This window comes from Haemaphysalis longicornis, unplaced genomic scaffold (assembly GCF_048455015.1).
Source record: "Haemaphysalis longicornis isolate Haplotype H1 unplaced genomic scaffold, Haemaphysalis longicornis Haplotype H1 scaffold_6, whole genome shotgun sequence".
Lineage (NCBI taxonomy): Eukaryota > Metazoa > Arthropoda > Arachnida > Ixodida > Ixodidae > Haemaphysalis > Haemaphysalis longicornis.
In genome coordinates this window covers 138,201,032-138,221,566 of record NW_027526407.1, presented here as the reverse complement: position 1 = coordinate 138,221,566, position 20,535 = coordinate 138,201,032, and the positions used below count along the sequence as shown (strand labels likewise).

The window sequence follows — 20,535 nt, the reverse complement described above, 5'->3', positions numbered from 1 at the left end:
AAGAGCCACACGAAAGTAAAAATGCATTCCCCAAATGTAGTTGAAACCCAGATAAAGAGGGCAAAACCACTAAAACCTACAAACCCAAGAGGTGAAACTCACTTAACAGGAATAAAACTGCCGAAAGCTTTATTTTTAGTTTCAAACTGGCCACAATTAGATAACACGTGTGTTGAAAAATGTGTTTACGAGAAACAAACAACTAAAAACTAACCGGCGTCAGTGGGATTTGCACCAGTCTTCACAAGGGTGCAACGCAGAAGCCCAAACTCTCCACCGGAATACCAGCCGCCCGTGTTCGCGTGGAATGAGTACAATGAACTCATTAGGAAGTGCCCCTACATAGCGCATTCCGGAAGTACATTATAACACACGTGCGTCGCCGGAGCGGGCGGCACTAGCTTGGTGTTGCCACGTGACATCTGCAATGGTTGTCATACCGCCTCCTCAAGCGCCGCCTAGGTTGCGCTTGAAAAACGTGCAGCAAATGAAACACCGCCCCGCCGTTTGAAGCTGTTGAGCGGCAAACTACTAAATTCGGCAAACAAGACAACTCATCTCTATCAGTAGATATATCTGTGCCGTCTTCGTGCTTTCTTCCAACCAGAATTTATCTAACAATATTCTGGAATAATTATATAGCTTGCCGGTACAATATATGTCACGCACCCAGGCACTATTGCAGACAATTGCGACCGACTAAACATTTTGTAGGAAATTGTCAGTACTATTAAACGCTTGTGCGTTGATGTGGACAGATCCCATTTTATCACTCCGCAACGCAGACGGGCCAGGCGTGTCGTGGCCTTTGAAACCGTTTCGTAGAACAGAGAGATGGTTTCATTCTTTCCCGTCTACTTGCCGTCTACTTACTCACCGTTCGCTGTACTACGGGCACTTCTGAATGTATTGCGCATGTTTTGTGTGCATATCTCCGAAGAGAATGTGAGGTCGAGGGGCGTCTGCCGAAATAACGGTAAAAGCCGCAAGCCCGTTTCATTGTAGGAATACAGCACCAAAGCGTCATAAATTATCTAGATTCGTCAAAGGATTTGGTGACTCCTACACTGCTTCCTAGTCATTATAATATTATCCTCATAACCAGGATGTTGTCCAGCCAATCTTCTAAGTCGTCCTGCGTCGAGAAACAGCGCAAAGTTCACGTTGCTTTGTGTCGTACCAACGTGTTCCAGGATTGCTTTGTCCCCAGCGCGTGTGCAAGTTGCAGTGACCTTTCTCGGTCCGTAGAAATCGGCAATGAGATTGGGTTCCGTTGAGCTGTTATTTATTAATGTATTTATTTATTTATTTTGTACATACCGGTAGCCTAACAAAGGCTTTGGCAGGAAAGGGTACAGTAGTAAAAGGGCAAAAACGTACATGATAATTCGCACATATTTCAACAAGAGTAGCAAGGGCCATTTGCCTCGGTTGAAGCAATAATAACGATAAGACGAGTGCTGGGGCATACACAATGCGACATGTTCTCGCGAAGCAAATTCAAAAGCAAAAAACAAGCGTACATTATTACGTAGCAACAAAGTAATGATTAGGCAATCCGGACAGAAAAGAGTCAAGAGACGTACAATCAACAAGCCCTTGGGGTAACATATTCCATTCTCTGATGGCTTGCGGAAAATAGGAATACCTGAAGATGTCGCTGTGAAATCTGTATTTGAGTAATTGCTTATTGTGGTTTGTTCTAAAATTCCTTGTATCGGAACGTGTTAGAAACCGGTATTTGTCTATTTTTAAAAAATTGCTCTGGAGAAGAAACAGGAACTTTACTTGAAAGTATCTTGCGCGATCGCTGATTGTTGGGAGCCCAGCTAATCGTAACAGTTCAGTTTGTGAATCACGACGGCGGTATTTGTTATAGATGAATCTGGCTGCTCTTCTTTCTACACCCTCTAACTTTGCTATTGCACACTTAGTATATGGGAACAAGCACATGACGCCGTATTCGATGATAGATCGAACGAGTGACGTGTATGCAAGTAGCTTGGCTTTTGCCGAAGCGTTTCGGAGGGACCGTTTAAGGGAAAGAAGCACTGAGAGAGATTTAGTTGAGATGTATGACATGCGCTTGTTCCATTTTAGATCAGAAGAATGAATGATACCTAAGTGTTTGCGTTCATTGACCCTTTGTACTACACTTTCGTGGATTTGGTACGGAAAAATAAAGGGTTTATCTTTCTCGTGACAGTCATGCAAACAGTTTTTTCTACAGTTATCGTCATCTGCCAGTCCTGGCACCACTTATCAATTTTTTTGAGCATCGTTTAAAATTAACGGATCATTAACGGTCTGTATTTCTTTGTAGATGATACAATCGTCTGAGAACATGCACACTGTTGCTTCTATATCTTTGCTATGTCGCTGATGAAAAGCACTCGTCTTATCGTTATTCTAAGATCTAAGAGCGTAGATCATGAGTTTAAGGTCCGTGAATTCTCTTGTAAAACTGATGTGTTTAAAAGATCTTTCTTTCCTCAGACAGTTAGTGATTGGAACCGCCTACCTCGCCATGTTATCAGTGTACGTAACAATGATGCCTTCTTTACTATGTTGTAGTAGCGTTGTAAAATTACTGCCTAGCTTGCCATCTTGTCAGTGTATATAACAATGATGCCTTCTTTATATATGTGGTAGTAGCGTTGTACAATTACATGTGCATGTACGTGAGCGCGATTTGCGTGGTCTTCTTCTTGACTTTGATGTTGCCTTACCTATATTTTTCTGATCTACCTATATTTTTCTGATCTTTCGGGGGGGGGGGGGGTGTAGTACTATTCAGTTGTACTACCCCCCCACCACTGTAATGCCTCAGGCGCTGTGGGTACTGTGTAAATAAATAAATAAATAGGAGCCAGAACTGGGCCCTGAGGCACACCAGATAAGACGTCAACACATTGTGATGACAGGCCTTCGAAGTGAACGAACTGCTTACGTCCTGACAAATAGTCTTTTAGCCAATTCGTTAGTACGACGTGCCCGAAAATGTTTTGCAACTTATAAACTAGTTTTCGGTGCGACACGCGGTCGAAGGCTTTTGATAGATCCAAGAACAGAATGTCGACCGGACCACGCTTATCAGCCGTTAAAGTAGGTCATGTCCAGTGTCCACTAACTGAGTTACTGAGTTGGTTAGAGTTAACTAGTGAATGGCTTTCAACGAAAGTTACGATGTGTTTTAGTATTAAATGCTCTAAGATTTTGCCTGCTGCACAAGCCAGCGAAATCGGACGAAAGTTAGAAGGATTGGAAGCATCACCAGATTTGTGTATTGAAATAATTTTATCAATTTCCCACTGTTGTCGGACTTCGCATGTTTGTAACGATTTTGTAAATATCAACAGCAAGTATCTAGAAACCCATTCAGCATACCTTCTAAGAATGGCGCTTGGAATATTGTCAGGGCCACTGGATGTTTTTGTATCGAGACTGAGTAATAAAGACGGAATTCCTGCTTCCGTTATGGCAAGTTCGCCTGGTACCTCACGCATGCATTGTGTGGTCACATTATCTGGGATAATGGTATTGTCGATGGTAAGTACTGTTTGGAAAAAAATATTAAACTGAGTAGCCTTAGGCTTCCGTTGGCAACAAGTTGCTCCTCTTAGTATCCCTAGATTTTAGGTAGTGCCAAAATTTATGAGGGGCTGTTTAAATGGAGTTACTTAACGTTGCATCCAAGTACTTTTGTTTAGCTGTTTTCACTGCTGTTTTCATCATGCAAGACAATGCCCTAATTAGTTTTGAGTAGTGCATATGAGAAGTTCTTTTGTGTCTAAGCTTTCTGAGCCTAGAAAGTTTGCGTTTTAAGTGTATAATTTCTCTTGATATCCATGGGCTCGATTTGCGGAAGGTCCTACTTTTTTTGGGAATGAGTTTTAAGAGCCAGTAGGGAACATTAGTCTTGAAAAGCATCTATAGGTTATTAGCTGACATTTTTTCATTGTTGTGACACCAAAGGAATTCAGGATAAGATTCTTCTAAGAAGTCGAGGACACTGACGTCATCCGCGTTTGTCCAGTCATATATTTGGGTATTTTTCTTTCGGGCCTGTGGCGAGTTGTATAGCGTTAAAGAGCATGTGGTTGCTTTGTGATCCACACTCCCAGTGACTGTTTCCCAAAAAATTGTGTTATCTGGAACACTGTCACTTAAGAAAGTGAGATGTAATATACTGCCGCTGTTCTAAATGACTCGTGTTGGGCCGGGCATAAGTCCAAAGTTAAAAGCAATTTTCAGCAATGCTTCGGCGCCGTACGAATCGGCAGTTCCATGATCTTGTGTTTCCCAGTTTATTGAGATAAGTTGAAGTCAACCGTGAGAATTTTTTTTAGTTTCCTGAACATAACGTTGCATATAATCTGCCAGCGCATGCAGCTTGCTGCAATCGGCATTTGGGGGGCGATACATAGCTCGGACGAAAAATACAAACCTCCCGACACTAATCTTACACCACCGTGCTCCAATACCTTCAACGTCAGGCATGGACATCGTTGGAATATCATCCCTCACTAAAATTGCAACACCACCCCCTCGAGTGCATCTATCTTTGCGGAAAACAATATAGCCTGGTGGAAGACATCACTACTCGGAATTCGCGATGACAGCCATGTTTCGGTGATTGTGACGACATGCGGGAATTCTCGAGAAGAAAGGCTTCTTATTCTTCTGTTTTGTTCACTACGCTTTTTGAATTAAGGCTAACTATAATTGGTTGCTCTGGCTGGTCGGGCTGTTCCTTTTTTTTAAAGAACTCATTTTATTTCTGCTCATGGGTACTTTGTCGCCACTTTCTTCGTCCCAAAGGAACACTTCGTCATTGATTTTAACTTTATCGAAGATCAGTTTGACTTTGTCTTTGTTGTCTCGATTCGATTTACAGCTGTCCCACAGCCGCTTTCGGACATTACGTACCCGTAGGAAAAAATCTTTGCTGGCCGAGATGTTTGATCCGTAAATTTGGTGCAATTCCTGAAAATTTTGGTTTTGTCTTTGAATGAAGTAGTTTAAAGATTACAGGCCTGGTTTTTTTTTCTTTTTCGCGCCGAGTCTGTAAATCCTCTCAATTCCGGAGATATGTACCTTAAAGGGGTCCTGAAATACCTTCCGCCGATGCATGGATGTACATGTAACCAAATAAAGCAATGTATTAGCAATCTCCTACCACAAGAAGTTTGTTAAAGCGATGAGTATTAGCTGAGAAATCGTAAGTCAAAAACCGCGCATTATCGTCGCGCCGCCTTTCCTCCTCCTTTCGCTGTTGACGGCGCGCGAGCCTTCCCTCCCATGATGCTGCGCTCTTCAGCGGTGGCGTACTTCCGCTATGGCGCTCCTCAGACTGCCGTCTGCTACGGGCAAGCTTTGTTGACAGCATGAATCCCGCACTCCGCTCAAGGCTGGAAAAGCGAACGAAAAATCTGGCCGCATTTGTGCGGCGGCCTGGCCTTGCCCTTTCGTGGTGTAGTACGTTGCTGCAGTTGCTATCGGCGGCACGTGACTTTTTATCGGCGGCGAACTCACAGCCGCTCGGGGAGGATCGTGCGCTCGGTTTCTTTCATGCACCGCGCACTGTTTATCCAAAAAGCGCCGTGTCCGATGTGGCCCCGCTGGTGCCGGGGCTTATTTTGCGGCGGTGGTAATTCCTGCCGGCGGCATGTGAAAAAGACATTTTAAACCGATACAGAACCCGTGCACAAAACGCTTCAATGATGTGACAGTTCAGCTTGGGGCGACGCGTGGTGGAGAGCGGCATCGTTGGCAAAACATGCTCCGGCGCGGCTCTGAGCTTTTTAGCGCTGTAGCCAGCGCCATTTCTTTGACAATGTCAAACCTCGGTTGCCTTGGCAACAAGGCACAAACCGCTCCAGAAGTCAGTTAGGGTTGCGTGATCCCGGTTCAGCTCGGGGCCTCACCTCGCGACATGTGGGAACTGCAGGCGTACCACTCACTCCCATTGGGAAGTGCGAGATGCGTTTGCAATACAGGAGGCGATGGTGTGTGTGTTGTGGACGCCTTTATTTCGCGATAAAATGCGACGTTGTGCTTCTTCGGGTGGATAGTGCTTCCCATGGTCGGGATTATCTTTCTCGAGTGACGAACGACTCAACCACGCTGGGGTATGTGCAGTGTGCATGGCTAAAAGCCATCTCGGCTTGTGCGCCAGAGTTAAGTGACTTGCTGTTCGTCCCCGCAAACCGCGCGCGAGGTGAGTGCCGAATTTACGACGGGTAGAAGGAGACAACCAATCATCTGTCAATCGCGGGTCAGACTTGCAACGCGTGTTGTGACGTTGTGTTCGTTCGAAACGCATCTCTGGATTGTTTTGAAGTTGAATAAAATGTATGCGTCAAACCCGGGCATTCGGCTCAGGGCGTTCTCTGCGATTGCACGAAAGAAGTGCCACGGGGCTTCAACGCTTTCTAAATGGCACGTACTCAGGTAACAGAATATCCATGTCGTGTTATGGCCGTGTTGCATTCAATACAAATGGTTAAGCGTTTATCTACACTTGTTTCGTTTGTCGTAAAATGTCCAAGCGCTCCGGCACTCCGCTGGCAGATAAGCCGGCGAGCCGACGCCGAGCAGACGACTAATCTCTTTGCCGGAAGTGCGTGAAAAAGCCGCCCAATAGCAGGATGTCTAGCTCATGACGAACATCTGGGAATCGATGATGTAGACATGTGAAGATGGCGGCGTCCAAAAACACGAAGGGAAGGGTCAGGAAAAAGCGACAAACTTTGCAACAAAAGTGTGACCTTTCGGCTGCGCGTAAAAGAGTAATACTTGGCACAGATGACGTTGACGACCCAATCTAACGATGGCGCTACTTCCTTTAGTGTGCTCAAAACGCCTTTCAGGGCCCCTTTAAGCGTATTTTCGATGAGTTTTACACGTATTTAATTTTCACGGCTTTCTGTAGTCTCGTCGTCTTCTGATGTAATACCGTAAACGATAAAGTTCGATCGCCTACTTCTGTTTTCGAAGTCGTCGACCTGCCATGCTAGGTTAGTTACGGTTTGCTCCAAAGAATCCATTTTGTCTTCAACCTCTACTACACTACTCTCTATGTGAGACAGAGCATCCAGTTTAGCGTGAATGGTTGCCAGAGATTCTATTGTCGCTTTGTTCTCCTGTTTCATTTCTTTGATATCGTCAGCTATTTTGCGCACTTCATTCATGACTTCTTGAAGAGTGGGGCCAGGGTTGGTTTCGATGTCTCCAGACAATAGTAATACATTTTAGATGCGACTGCATCTCATTCACTTGCCTTGTCCCTCCATACGGCGTTGTCCGCCCACATTCCTCCCCCTAAACTATAAAAAAATAATAGTTAGCGGCGCCCGGTTTCGATCCCACGACCCTGTGGGCGGAACGCGAGGTACATGGTGCTCTTTCCACTGCGCCACAAAACCGAGACAGTCAAATGCTACGAACGCGCCTTATATCCTTCACTCATTCAAACTACGTCAAGAAGCTACTGATACAACGCACGATGGGGCAATGATTAACACTTGCAATACAAGAAAAGAAGCTCCCACTTACAGCAACAATAATGGAGTAAAGGTCGTGGCGACAGCGAAGCCCCAATCATACGACTTAGAGAGATTGACCAAGATTGGCCAATAAAACATAATAATAATCATAAAACATAATAATCATACGCGTTCCCGACACGTTTCACGCGATTTCAGAATCAATCCAACGGAAACACCAAGTGAACCCCACGATGCGTCGCATCTACACAGGGTTCCCCTCGCGGGGAGGTGGGCGCAATTTTTCAACGAAAGAGCATAACCAGTAACAAAGGAGCACGTTTGTCATGGGCACGGCAGCACCACAAGAAAGTCATTGCTACTACGAATACATTTTCCATGTTGCTTTCTCACCTGAACACAAAAGACGAAATGGTTGGTGAGCATCGTGCTCCCTGCGGTGCACCCGTGCCCAATTCCGATGGTCGATGCGTTGCTCCATTTATACATAGCTGGTATCAGTTGTATCTCGTTTGTAGAGGTGAAGCGGCAGGGCGCGCTTTCCAACTCGCGCGCTTCCAACCTGTTACCAAGTTGTTTTCGCAAAAAGCTGTTATTTGTATTGTATATTGTTGTTTCGCTTCTTTTGTCTGTATTAATGGTTGTTCCGACACCCTTCTGTAACTCCTCGAGCACTGAGGGAAACGGAAGTAAATAAAAATAATGCACCCCTCCGTCTAACGACGACGCTGCTTCAGCGCGAGGCTTTCTCACGGCGGATTGTTTGGTTGTCGTCTGAGTTTGTAGTGACTATCGACAATTTAGAAATGGAGCAATCGGGTAGACGCTGACTTCCTAATGGGAGGGACCGAGGCTGGACTCCGGCCAAGGGAAGCTATGTTTTTTCTTTCACTTAAACGGCGATCATTCATCATCATTGTCAGAGAAAGTTGGCTTTCCTGCAGGGCGTTTTCGCATTACAGACGCCATGAGTCAGAATATTAAAGCTTCGATTTAATAAATTACGCGAAATTTGAGCACAGTGCGAAGTGCAGTCCTCTCGGCGGCGGCACATAGCTGCTACTTCGGAGGCGAACACCTCTGAATTGTAGCGTCGGCAGCGCTGAGCCTCTCCTCGGACAGTTCGTTTAGCTCCAGCGAGGATTGAAGCATTTCTTCCGTCCGGCGATGGGATCGCGTCTTCGGCGAACGCACGGCGGTGCGCAATACTCTGGCGATATCTCATAGCGGGTCGCCGTCCCGACCACATCTGCTCCGGCACCGGCGGCATACCGCCCTCGGCTCACACTTGCACCGCACTCTCATCCTCCACTTTCCTGCTTGCTCTTTGTTTGATTCCCTCTTCGTTCTTTCGGGTACAATGAGGGTTGACGGCGTGTGGTGTGCAAAAACACAGGAGTGGGCGCTTTGGAAGTGCGCTCTAAACCATTCAAGTGCAAACACAAAATTGAAGCCGTTCCACTCAATGTGAAAGCTATCGGATGTGCAGAGCAGTGATTCGCCATAATGGGCTGTACCGCCGTTAGAGAGAGAGAGAGATAAAATCTTTTATTTACACCACTGGCCTAAGCGGCCGCCATGGCCGCCCGAAGGGCCGCCACGACGGCTTGTGCTCGGGTGACCAGTGGGCGCTGGGAGTCTTCGTCCGAGCGGCTCAGGACCTCCGTCCAGTGGTCAGGGGAAGTTATGGTGGGGTGGTGTCAGAAGGGCAGGCCCACATGTGGTGTTGCACTGTGGATTTTGCGCCACAAGGCGGGCAGGCGGAGAGAGGGGTAGGCGGATGGGTAAATGTGATGAAGGAGGGCTCGGTTGGAAAGCGATTCCATTTAGAGGATTAGCCACAGCCGTTCCTCCGAGGAGTTGGGGATGGAGGAGCGGGGGGCAGCGTGTTGCGGGAGAGGCGGCAGTAATCTGTAACCTCCCTGTAAGTGGTGAGGGAGTCCCTGGCGGAGTAAACTGCTTGACCGGAAGTGGTCTCGTCAGGCGAACGGGTGACGTGTGCTCGTGCCGCCTTATGAGCCCACTCCGCGCCGTCTAGTCCCGTGTCTGCCGGTAACCAGATGAGCTCCGTAGGATGCTGGGGGGCTGAACTTTGAAACAGGATTTCGCAGGCTAGCGTGGAGATACTGCCGCTAGCAAAATTTTTGATGGCCGTTTTTGAATCAGATAATATAAGATCAGGAGGAGGCCGGTGGGCGAGAGCCAGGGTTATGGCTACCTCTTCCGCAGCATGTGGGGTGGGCGTGGGATTAGAGAGATACGTGAGAGCAGTAGTAGTCGGTGAGGAGACGACAGGCTACAATGAAGGCCGGCTTGTGCCTGTGTGCTGCAGCAGCTACGTAGAAGGTGTTTGGCGAGGGGGGGAAAGTGGAAACGAGGGCACGCGCTCGAGCAGCTCGTCGGGCAGTATGATGAGTAGGGTTCATATTATGGGGGAGTGGCCGGATACCGCCGTTATTTGCTTACTCCTACACCCCCCCCCCCCCCATGCATTCACCCGCCGGGTGGCTCAGTGGCTAAGGCGTTGCGCTGCTGAGCACGAGGTCACGGGGTTGATTCCCGGCCACGGCGGCCGCTTTTCTGATGGAGGGGAAAAGCAAAAACACCCGTATGTTCGAGATTTCGGCGCACGTTAAAGATCCCCAGGTGGTCAAAATTAATCAGGAGCCCTCCACTACTGCGCGCCTCATCGCCTGCGTTGCGTCGGCGCGTTAAACCCTACAATAAAAAATAGACCCTATGCAATTCAAATTTCCTGCCTTCGCAGTGCTCGCGCCCCCTGCCTGAAACTGCGCCAGCGGGAGTTCTGGATTAGATTGGATTGGATTTTCTTGGCTTGGCTTGGATTGGCTTGGTTTTGTATTAGATTTGGATTGTATTTGGATTGTATTTGGTTTGGATTTGGATTGGATTTGGATTGGATGATAAGCAGCAGTGAGCATGATATTCAGCTTATCCTAGACAACCAGGAAAGCTAAGAGTAACCAGCTGAACCTTAGTGCACGCTGCGTGTGTCTTGGCATACCCGCTTGGCTTTCGAAGCCTCAAGGTTACACCGCAGAAGAGGGATCGTGACAGGCTACAGCGTAACGCCGTGACGATATGCTTGGTTCCAGTGAGCGAGCTAGGACGACAATGCGAGCGCCTAAAGTGCTCTGCACTGAAAAGGTATTCCAACTTCCCCCGGCACTCAATGCGGAATTGCCAGCATGGAAAACTTAAAGTTGCGCGCTTTCTCCGCACCTTGAAGCACGTTGGTATATGGTTAGATGAGAAGCCAGAATGGCTCTGCATATTCTCCATTCAGGATACTGAATGGCTCATGGTATCGTGGGAATGACCACTCGATTTTAAGAAACAACTATAACATGCCTCACTGCTCTTTTTATATTCAACGCAACAACCACATTCGCCACCTGGCACGGGATGTGTGTGTTATTTTTGATATAGGGTAAATTCGTCGGTATCGCGCATTACGCACCGCCAATTTTGCACAAGCTTCCTGGTTTCGTATTTTGTGCGTGTGTCCGAACCTAGTACGGCTGCCTCAAATTTCACCTCTGTGTTTTCCCAGTGAGTCATAAAAGCGGCCGTGTTCCACGTAAACAATCGACAAAAATGCAGAGGAATTATGTCGCTTGGTTGTGTTTGGAAACCGACATGCGGACGTCATGTCTAAGGCATGGTATGTTTCAGCGTCTTTGTGAAATACAATTCTATGTATGAAGACGTTTTAGGACCAAACTCATGTTCTAGAGCAGGAAGATGGCTAACTAATTTATGCAAAAAACATACTTATGGCGCCAAAGAACTCCCTTGGGAAGTGGTATTTTATACGCTTGTCTAAAAATAATTCAGCAAACAGATAGTGCTTCCTGAACGTGAAGCTTCTTGACTGAAACTTATGGTCCGTCTACCACTAATGGTCCTTTAATGGTCCGTCTACCGCTAACAGTAAGCTTTTCCAGTACGCGATCGCATATACTAGTTCAAAACTACACCCTATATGTCAGAAAAGAAAAACTACTCAAAATACTTGGCTTTATTTGTTTTCTCCTTTTTATTTCGCCATTTTTAGTTAGTACAAGAGCGTTTTCGTTTTTCTCGCGTTTTGCTTTCTGTCTCGTACTGTTCACTCCCGTACCGCTTTCGCCGTGCGAATTTGCGTTCTTTATGTCTTGGTTACTGAACTTCCTTCACTGGATGTTCAATTTTTGCGTCGACTTCTGTCTGTTATGCTCTGTTTTGTGTTTTTGTGGTACTGGTTAAAATTTGCGGATGCCCTTGCATTTTGTAACCCGGTGCACAATACGCTGAAATCGCTGTTGTTAAGCCGACACAATGGAAGGGCTTAGGTAACGGCAATAAGTGAAGCGTTTTTAGAGCAGCTCCTCTTTTTCTTCCGAGTAAATACTCTAAACTTTCAACTATCGCACCAACAATTAGGAATAAATATGTACCAACACACCAACTCGACTCTACCTTAGGCTCAGAGGAATTTGCAGATGGATTCACTCGTGCCAAGAACAAAATGAGCTTATATTCGATGCATAACGTGGGAACCAGTACCCCTTCTTGAGCGTCAATATTTGGACGTTGCCACTTTCGTGTCCCCACTTTTCTTCGAAGTCTTTTTCAGGGCCTGTTCGAAATCTTTTTTAATTATTATAAAGACCGTTACTTGAAGTATAAGTCGGCAGGATCTTTCCAAGTGGCTTGCACTGGTTGCACTGCTTGTGCATACTGACCTTTCGTAGCACTAAATAAATCTTGGAGCGTACTAAAACTAGGCTTTCGGTACTTAATGAATAGTACAGCATTTTTTAATTCCAACTTAACGTCACCTTGGTATGTACGAATAAAATAAACAATAAATGGCGTGGGTGACATGTTACGATAGAGGAAAACAAAAAAAACAAAATACAATATAAAGACTGCCTCAAACCGTAACAACTGGCGCCAAACAAATAAAAAGAAAATATAATAAAACAGACGCCTTCTCACGCTGACGTATCGAAAAGCACAAACGATTCTTTAATGCATAGGGCCTTCCAGATACAACTACCTCCGTCCTGTCACCGCTCTTGTGAAAACAATATAGAAATACGAGTTAAAGCGGTCGACGGAGTCACAGCCGACGACTCCGCGTAACTGGTAGCTTGGTCCCCTAACCTGAGGAGGGGGAAGGTTTCGCATGTTGGTTCTTCTTGACATAGAACCGATAGCGCACTAAGAGCACAGGACGAAGCTGGAATTGGAAAGCTAACGTGACCAGCAAACAAACACCCAGACAGTATGCCGCTTTGCTTGCCAGGAGGAGGCACCATAAGGTTTGATACTGCGTTCTTCGCATGTTGTACATAGTTTTCCCTTTTCTCTGCGGCTCTTATTCGGTTAATTGCCAAGAAATCACTGCCAGATTAAATCATTTCGATCAAAAAATGTTCCAGAGAAAAACACTTTAAATTAATTTCGTAGCTAATTAAAATAAGAATATCAATGTCTAATAAAAATGGCATTATTTGCGAATTTTCGTTTACGTGATTAGTAGCGCTGCAAACTATATTTTCGGCCGTAATGTTCTCGCTTTCCATTACGGCTTTGCAGAATTCGTCCCTCTAGGAATAATCTGACAACGGGATCAGATGCTATATTAAAAGGGCGATGTAAAATTTTTTGTCTGAAGAAGAAATATTCGAGGCTTGATTCGTCATAATACTTCAAACATTTATTTTTCCGCAAACATTTTAAAAAACCTCACGGTTCCAAACACAAACGTGCACGCATAGCAGCAGACGTACTGCATTGTGTAAAATCGAGCATAAAGGGCAGGTAATATGTGAGATAGTGTAGTTAGCATGTGCGACGTCATGCTACATTTTGCAGCTGGTCGCGTAACAGATCTTCCTTGCAAAGTGCATCGCCATGCCCGTTTTGCATCTGCGCCTTCTTCTTAAGGGCGTCATCAGTGGGCCGCTTTTTAATAATTTCGGTGGCGGCACCATAGCCTCCTTCTACGGGCAAAGTATTCAGGACAGCCCGCACTTCATCAGCAGTGTTTGGGTCACAAATGTAATGAACCCGAGGAAATCCGAAGCCGTTGAAGCCGCATGCATTGACGATTGAATAGGCGCCCATGTTGTCTACCACCAGCCACTCGTCCGGGTCGACATCAAAGAAGCGCTGCTTTTCGGCGATGCAGTCCAGAGGGCTGCAGGTTGCTCCCCACAGAGTAGTCAGCAAGTCACGAGGCCGGTCAAACGGCGGCTGCAACGAGATAGCGAAGACTTTTGACGTGCCTCTTCCCATTGACCATGTAAAGTTTTGCACAGGAGAAACACACGTTGGGTAAACCACCGAAGTAATTATATCAGCATATTTTGATATCACCGAACCGTAATGCGTACTGTGAGAAAATTTAGAGTGAACAAATATTTTTTTCTTTTAAAGACGATAGTCTTTTTTGGGCTACTTAAACCCAGAAATTTTGGTCTGTCTGTATGTCTGTCTGTCTGTCTGTCTGTCCGTCTGTCTGTCTGTGACTCGATTCAGCCACCCGGCCAAAGCAAAACAATGCCTGCGCAATAGTCTTATATAGTCGCAGCTAAATCTACCAGTCTATGTCCGGTGTAATGTTCATACTTGTCGACAATGTTGAAGAAGAACAAGACATTACGCAAATATGACCCAACAAATCAATACCGAAGTGATATTTGCAGTGTTCCTTCATAAAAAAATCAAACATGCTTCACTTTTGCGAAATTAAATACTTCATCGACCGCAGAAAAAGAATTCACTCCGCCGTCGCCTGCTGTAGCCCGCACCACTATAGCTTCTGGCGCCATTTTAAGAAATCAACCGGCAACAGTTACGCAAGGTTCCACTAGATATAGGTTCCACGTTCTGCTTGCAACGCACGTGGAGTAGGGAAACGCGGTTCTATAAACGTTGAAGTAGGGCGCCTCGATTAACGCGCGTCTTCGGCGTACTGTAGCGTTCGCATCGAGACACCCGGTTTGGAGCAGTGGAACGCGGGAAATTTAAAATGATTTAAGCAGACCTTTGGCGTCTTTACCTTGGGAGGAGCGCGGCGCAAGAGGGACAACATGAGATGTGAGCGGGAAACCGAAGGGAGGCATTTACTTCGCAACAGCCGATAAAGACTATCGTTTTTTGACGGAATTTGCAACGAAAGGAGCAGATACGCCGCGAATTTTTTTGTAGCATTTCATAGCAACAGTAAGTGGCGTAACTACAGGCGCTATTGCTGTATTTCTAAAGTTCATTTTTTGCGTGAATAAATGCCGTGCTATTGAAACAGTTATAGAGAGGTAAGATAAGTCGCCTTATAAATAAGTTGAAAGTACTTTTTACTAGAGGAACAAAATGGTATTTTGCGTACTTACGTTTGTGGCAAGTTATTATGACCAGCAGCATTGATTGATGTTTTCCGTTCAAAATATTTTACTGATTTCAAGCAAAAAGCATTGTCCGCACTTCAAGATTGCCCAGTTAAACACTAGCCTTTTCGCAAGGCTTTCGGAGTAATAAAAGCAAGTTTTTTACAAAGATTTAAAAACATTTTCATGAAGGATACCAGGAATATTTAAAGTCTATTTGTTACCTCCGTTAAAACTTTCAATTATAAACGTTAAAGGAATAATTGTGTCTAGCAAGCTTGTAATAAATTGCCTACATGTTTAGAACACACACATGTTTTAGCCCTTTTGTAGAAAAACGAACTTGGTCTGTGAGGGGAGCTCCTGAAGTTACCCCTAGTTATCTGTAAATTCTCAACTCTGTGAAGCAATTAAATATTCGCTCATTTGGGAGGTAAGATACATACCAATAGAAATTCCCCGCTCTGAGATGGAACAATTCTAACAAGAAAGACTTTGTTGCGTAGATGGACCCAGGCTACCACAAAATAAAATTACCCAGGGCAGCCCATCTTCGAGCAGGGACGCTACAAAGGCATTGCTTTTCTCGAGCCACATCTGGAGATATACATTTTTAGTCACACGCCAGTGGCTTTGCAATACAAGTGCTGCAATGATCACCTCGTTGTCATAGGAAAGGTAGTGGTGTCACTTTCGCCGCGATCTTTCGCAGCCTCGCCGCTGTCACTAAAATAAAATAACTTTCTCAAAAAGATAACCAGCTTTGCTGCTATGATTCTAAAGTTAGGTGATGGCGACTTCTGTAAACTCCGCTTCAGGAAAGATAAAATGGCAGGGTTTAGAGTCACCCTACTTTCTGACAAAACATGTAAAATGATTGATCCTTTATCACCATAATATTGCGCTGAAACGGCGCAGTATTATCAAGAGCCAATAAACTAAAATGTCTAGAAAATAAAATATCTAGCAGACTTCCGAGCAGAGAACCTAGGATTGGTCGTTTCTGAGTACAGGTGAAAAGCTATCAATAAAAAAAAGTTTCACAGTGGTGGGGCAATTACCGTCGATGCGGTCGTGGACTCCAACCTGATTATGTTAGTTTTTTTTCTGTGAATGCCTTCATTTGCGCTTTTTAAAGCGTAATAACTGTGCAAAACTCAGTTACAATCAGGTAATTGCATCAGTTTCTCGGGCATCCCGCCATAGTCATTGTAACGACGGTTACCCGCCCCGCGCCTAACTACAAGTTTTCAGCGTTCATTTTTGTTCATACACCATAAGACTGGAACGATATTTCTGCCAACATTGCCATTATCAGCAATGGCAGTTCTTCTAGGTCCGCTACAGAAGAATTGTGACCTGATCACTAACGCTGATGGTTACCCTATTACCCTGTAGTTTGCCTGCAATTTTCGCCCACCCACCCCTCCTATTTCGCCCTGAAAAAGGCCCTTGAGGAACCAATATATAAATAAATGTATATGAAAACAACAAATAAATAAAAATTATTTATGTTGAGTATTTCCCTGTTCTATATTGCGTTTTAATATGCCTTCAGATTTTTTCCCTTTCCGAAGGCGGCATTTGTAATTATCGGGTGTATGTAGGTTAGTATAATGCAATGGAAATGTTCAATACTTTGAAACGCACTCTGAAATTCAGATATAAAAATGATTCAGGCAACGAGAAGTTTAGTTAACTAGTTTCGGGTTAAGTAGGCTTTACTATACTCTACGCAGCAGCTAAAGCGTTTAATTTTGGTGACAACTTACATTCAATGGCTTGAACTGGATATCAAGGAAATCATAGATGCAGTTGGTGATGCAATTTCGTTTGCTTTCGCTCAAGAAGACATCTTGATGCTCCTGAAGCTTTCCTGTAAAAATACAACAAGACGACTTATACGTATAAACATGTGTATAAATATTTTGGAGTTTACCATGACTGGAGAATTGAGCCAAAATGGCGATCGAATATTTTTTATCATAAGGTGATTCTTAACATACCTTAAAACATTCATACAATTTTTCTTTTAAGGCATATTTTACTGCTGCGCGTGTTGAAATATTATAACAAGGTGCAGAATTAAATTATTTTTTCTCAGCACAAATGCTACCAGCTCAACGTGTGATATTATTATGAATCTAATCACATCACGCACGTAGTCAGGACTGTCGTACTGGCAAATTTTAAACCGAAGCAAATGTGTATTAATACTTTTGAAACGGTTTTTATATACAGGGTGATCAAAATTAGGTCGACAAGTTTTTTTTTTAAATTAGGCGCTTAGCTTTACGTGAAGACGACATCTACAGTGAGGTTATGCGCCCAGGGGGGGCACAAAAGTAAGTGGTAATTATTGATGTCGGTGGCCTAATTAACTAAAATTGAATAAGTAACTTTTAGTGGCTTCAATAAGCAGGAATGTTTGTATTGAAAAGTTGGACGCAATCGTGTTTCGACGCAGTTTCATTTGACATAATTCTTCTAGCGCTACCGTACTTGAGATATCAAACTGGGAAGTGTAATTGCCGCTCGCGAGATTACGCATGCTAGACAGCGACGACCGGCGCAAAGCTCCTCCCTTTTGTTCAGTGTTCCGATAGCGGTTCCGCCTTGTGCAGATTGCGAAAGGGCTAGCCAAGACTGAAAGGGTGCCAGTTAACCCTTTTTGCATATGCCTCCCCACCGTTGTCATTCTAAGCACCGTACACAGCAGGCACGCCATAAAAGGGAGGAGATTTGTACCGGTCTTCAGTGTCTAGCACGCGTAATCATGCTAAGGGCATTTAAACTTTGCAGTTCGATATCTCAGAGTACAGATGCGCTAGAAAAATTCTGCCAAATGAGACTGCGTACAAATAAGATTGCGTATAACTCTTGGATAGAAACATTCCCGCTTACTGCAGCCGCTAAAACGTTAATTTTCAATTTTGGTAATTAAGTTACCGACATCAATAGGTACCGCCTCATTGTGTGTCCCCCTCGGCGCATAACCTCTCTGTAGTGGTGGTCTTCACGTACATCTATGCGCCTAATTTTTACGTTCGACTTAAGTTTGATCACCCTGTATATGGAAAGGTGCGCTGAACATGACACAAGATAGTCCAGCTACTGAATTCCCGTAACAATAGCGACATTGGGGTTGTAAACCTAAATTAGAAAACAAATTTTCTAGCTACAAGTATACGTACTTCTGATGGACGCAAAGGAAGCCGCAGCGGTTGTCATGATTATGTTTCAGGACATTTTCCACGGTTTACCTATTCATTATTGTTGTTTCTGTATGTTTGTCCAGGATATATAGACTGGCTATTCAGCGCTTATGATAAGGGTGCTATTTATAGAGACGTGCATTTTGAAACATGAGGAAACACACACCAAATACCCGAACTTTTATCCCTAAAAATAAAAGCCACATTTTCAGGAAGGCACCTCACGGTGTTCATTAAAGATGTTCAAGATATATTCGTAAGACAAAAGGGGTTTTAAAGCAACTAATCAAGGTTGTATAAAAATTATAAAATTGTATGAATTACAGTTGACATCCAGTAGACGCTGGTAATATTATGGAGCACACATTTTTTACATTTATCATCTCGAAACTGGGTTGGATAGTTGTAGAGAATGTCTTGATTATGCTATTTTTCAGTTGCAAGCTTTACTCAACAGATTTTTTACAGCATTTTTTAAGCATTTTCACAGCATTTTTTAAGCGTTTAGTCTTGTTTGGTGAACATAGGTGGGCTTAATTTCGTTTTTAGTGTTGTCAGGCATAGCACATGAAGATTGCGCAAGTCCTTGTCACACGAGACATGGCAACTAGAAGTTCCTACCATTCATAATTGATGTTTGAGCAGCGCGAACAACACTTAATTCATGGCGTGCAAAACAAAGCATTCGCGAAAGTGCTGTTGTCGATGATTGGGGGAGTTAGGTTTTTATTCTTTTGCGATTTTATTGTTTGGCACGTACGATGTTTTATAAAACGTATATTCTCCGCATCTGTTGACATAGTAAAATTGCAGTGTTAAATTTCTGCCAAAAAATGCCTCCCTGTGTGGCACACAGCTCAATTCTGTGTGCCCTGAAAGCAAATATGGGTCGCTAATTTTTTCCAGTGCGCAGTTGTTGCATACATAAATCAGGGTCATCCGCCTTGACGTTTGCTTAGGCATGGACGGCATTCCTACACTTGAGCGTCGTGAACGCCAGACATTAAGATTATTCATGTTGCACCAAAATTATTATTCATTTCAACTTGAATTTGGTCACATACAAATAAAAATTCTCTTCCGAAATGACGTTTGCTTAAATAACAATCGTGCAAGATAAAACAGAGAACAAAAATTTGTCCGTGGTACATGGAATATCCTTACATTTTCTAGTACTGGCGATATTTTCGGTTTTTGCAACATGAATACAAATGTGGTAGTATGTGCAAAGCGACATTAGTCTTTCTACGAACATCGCAGCAGAGAATACCTATCGCCATTTAATTTCCTAAATACCGAGCAAGGCGTATAGTAAACATTTCTCGTTTATGCAGTTTTAGTGTGAGGAATTTGCCTACCATCCAGAAGCAAAGTCCGCTTCCTCTTTCCAACCACCTTGAGGAGCAATGTGTAGGCGGAAGTCACAAAAAACTGCCCTGGCTCCGCCACAATCGTCACACCGGAGGATGCAGGAAAGTATTCGTCCAGCGCCGAACGTATAAATGCACACACCTGTGAGATGAAAAGACATTTTAGAAAGATACTTCCTAGAGCACATAAATATCTAGATGAAAAAAAAACATGCCTCTGAAAGCAAAAACAAATGTTTTTCTGCGAACACTTAACTTCGCTAGAGACACCATGTGTTGTAGTTCTGTTCATCGTGCGCTCATTTATGACAAGGGCAAGGCCTGCTTCCAAATAGATGAAGCAGTAATCATAGGTTGTTGCCATATTTAAGGCCTTACAGCGGGGAAACAATAATATATCAGCTGAAATCAATATGAATCATTCTCGTCTGATTCTGGGTATAGACGCTGGCAAACCTATCTTAGACGCATAGGTTGTCAAATATTTTGTGCATAAAAGAGAGAACTCAATAACAAAAAAAAAGGTAAAAAATACTGTTTAACATGTGCACCCCAAAACTTCCCAAGAGCGTTTGCGCTGCGGCGCTTAGGAGGAGATACCGCTTTTGTTCACCGGCTTGCAACAAGCAGTCGTCTTCGAATCGCGTCTTTGAAAACTAACGCGTTATATTCCCGCTTGTAGTAATAACTGAAAATTCCAAAGTGCACAAAACTCTGCGAACGTGCATTGAAGAAAAAATCTTTGTTATGGCTATTTAATAAATGTTTACTGGTACGTTTTATTTGAATCGCTTGAGATCGCATTCGTCTTTTTCACTTTCCGCGCATAATATTTCGACAGGTTTTTTCAGCCCTACATCATGTTTTCGCTCCTTCGTTTTCCTTTTTTCCTGCACCGGCGCTGATGACTTCATCAAACATACGGGTAATGCAGGGGTTTCGCCGGCCTTGGGCGCTTCGGTTCTATTCACATGCGGTCAAAATTACGTGTGGCCCATGACGCACTATTCTGACTTTCCTTTGGCCGCTGCCAATTGTGATC

General features: G+C 44.3%; 1 protein-coding gene across 2 annotated transcripts in view; it reads right to left on the bottom strand.

Moving 5' to 3' along the window:
- Positions 1–13,219: 13,219 nt before the first annotated feature.
- Positions 13,220–20,535, bottom strand: part of LOC144141153 (ornithine decarboxylase-like) — an 80,877-nt gene continuing 73,561 nt past the window's right edge. For both annotated transcript variants that reach the window (XM_077672698.1, XM_077672699.1), the window contains exons 8-10: positions 19,482–19,635; positions 16,681–16,784; positions 13,220–13,775 (exon numbers count right to left, since the gene is read on the bottom strand). In XM_077672698.1, the coding sequence (XP_077528824.1) occupies positions 13,377–13,775; positions 16,681–16,784; positions 19,482–19,635 (657 nt within the window). In that variant the 3' untranslated portion in view covers positions 13,220–13,376. The remainder of the gene's footprint in view (positions 13,776–16,680; positions 16,785–19,481; positions 19,636–20,535) is intronic.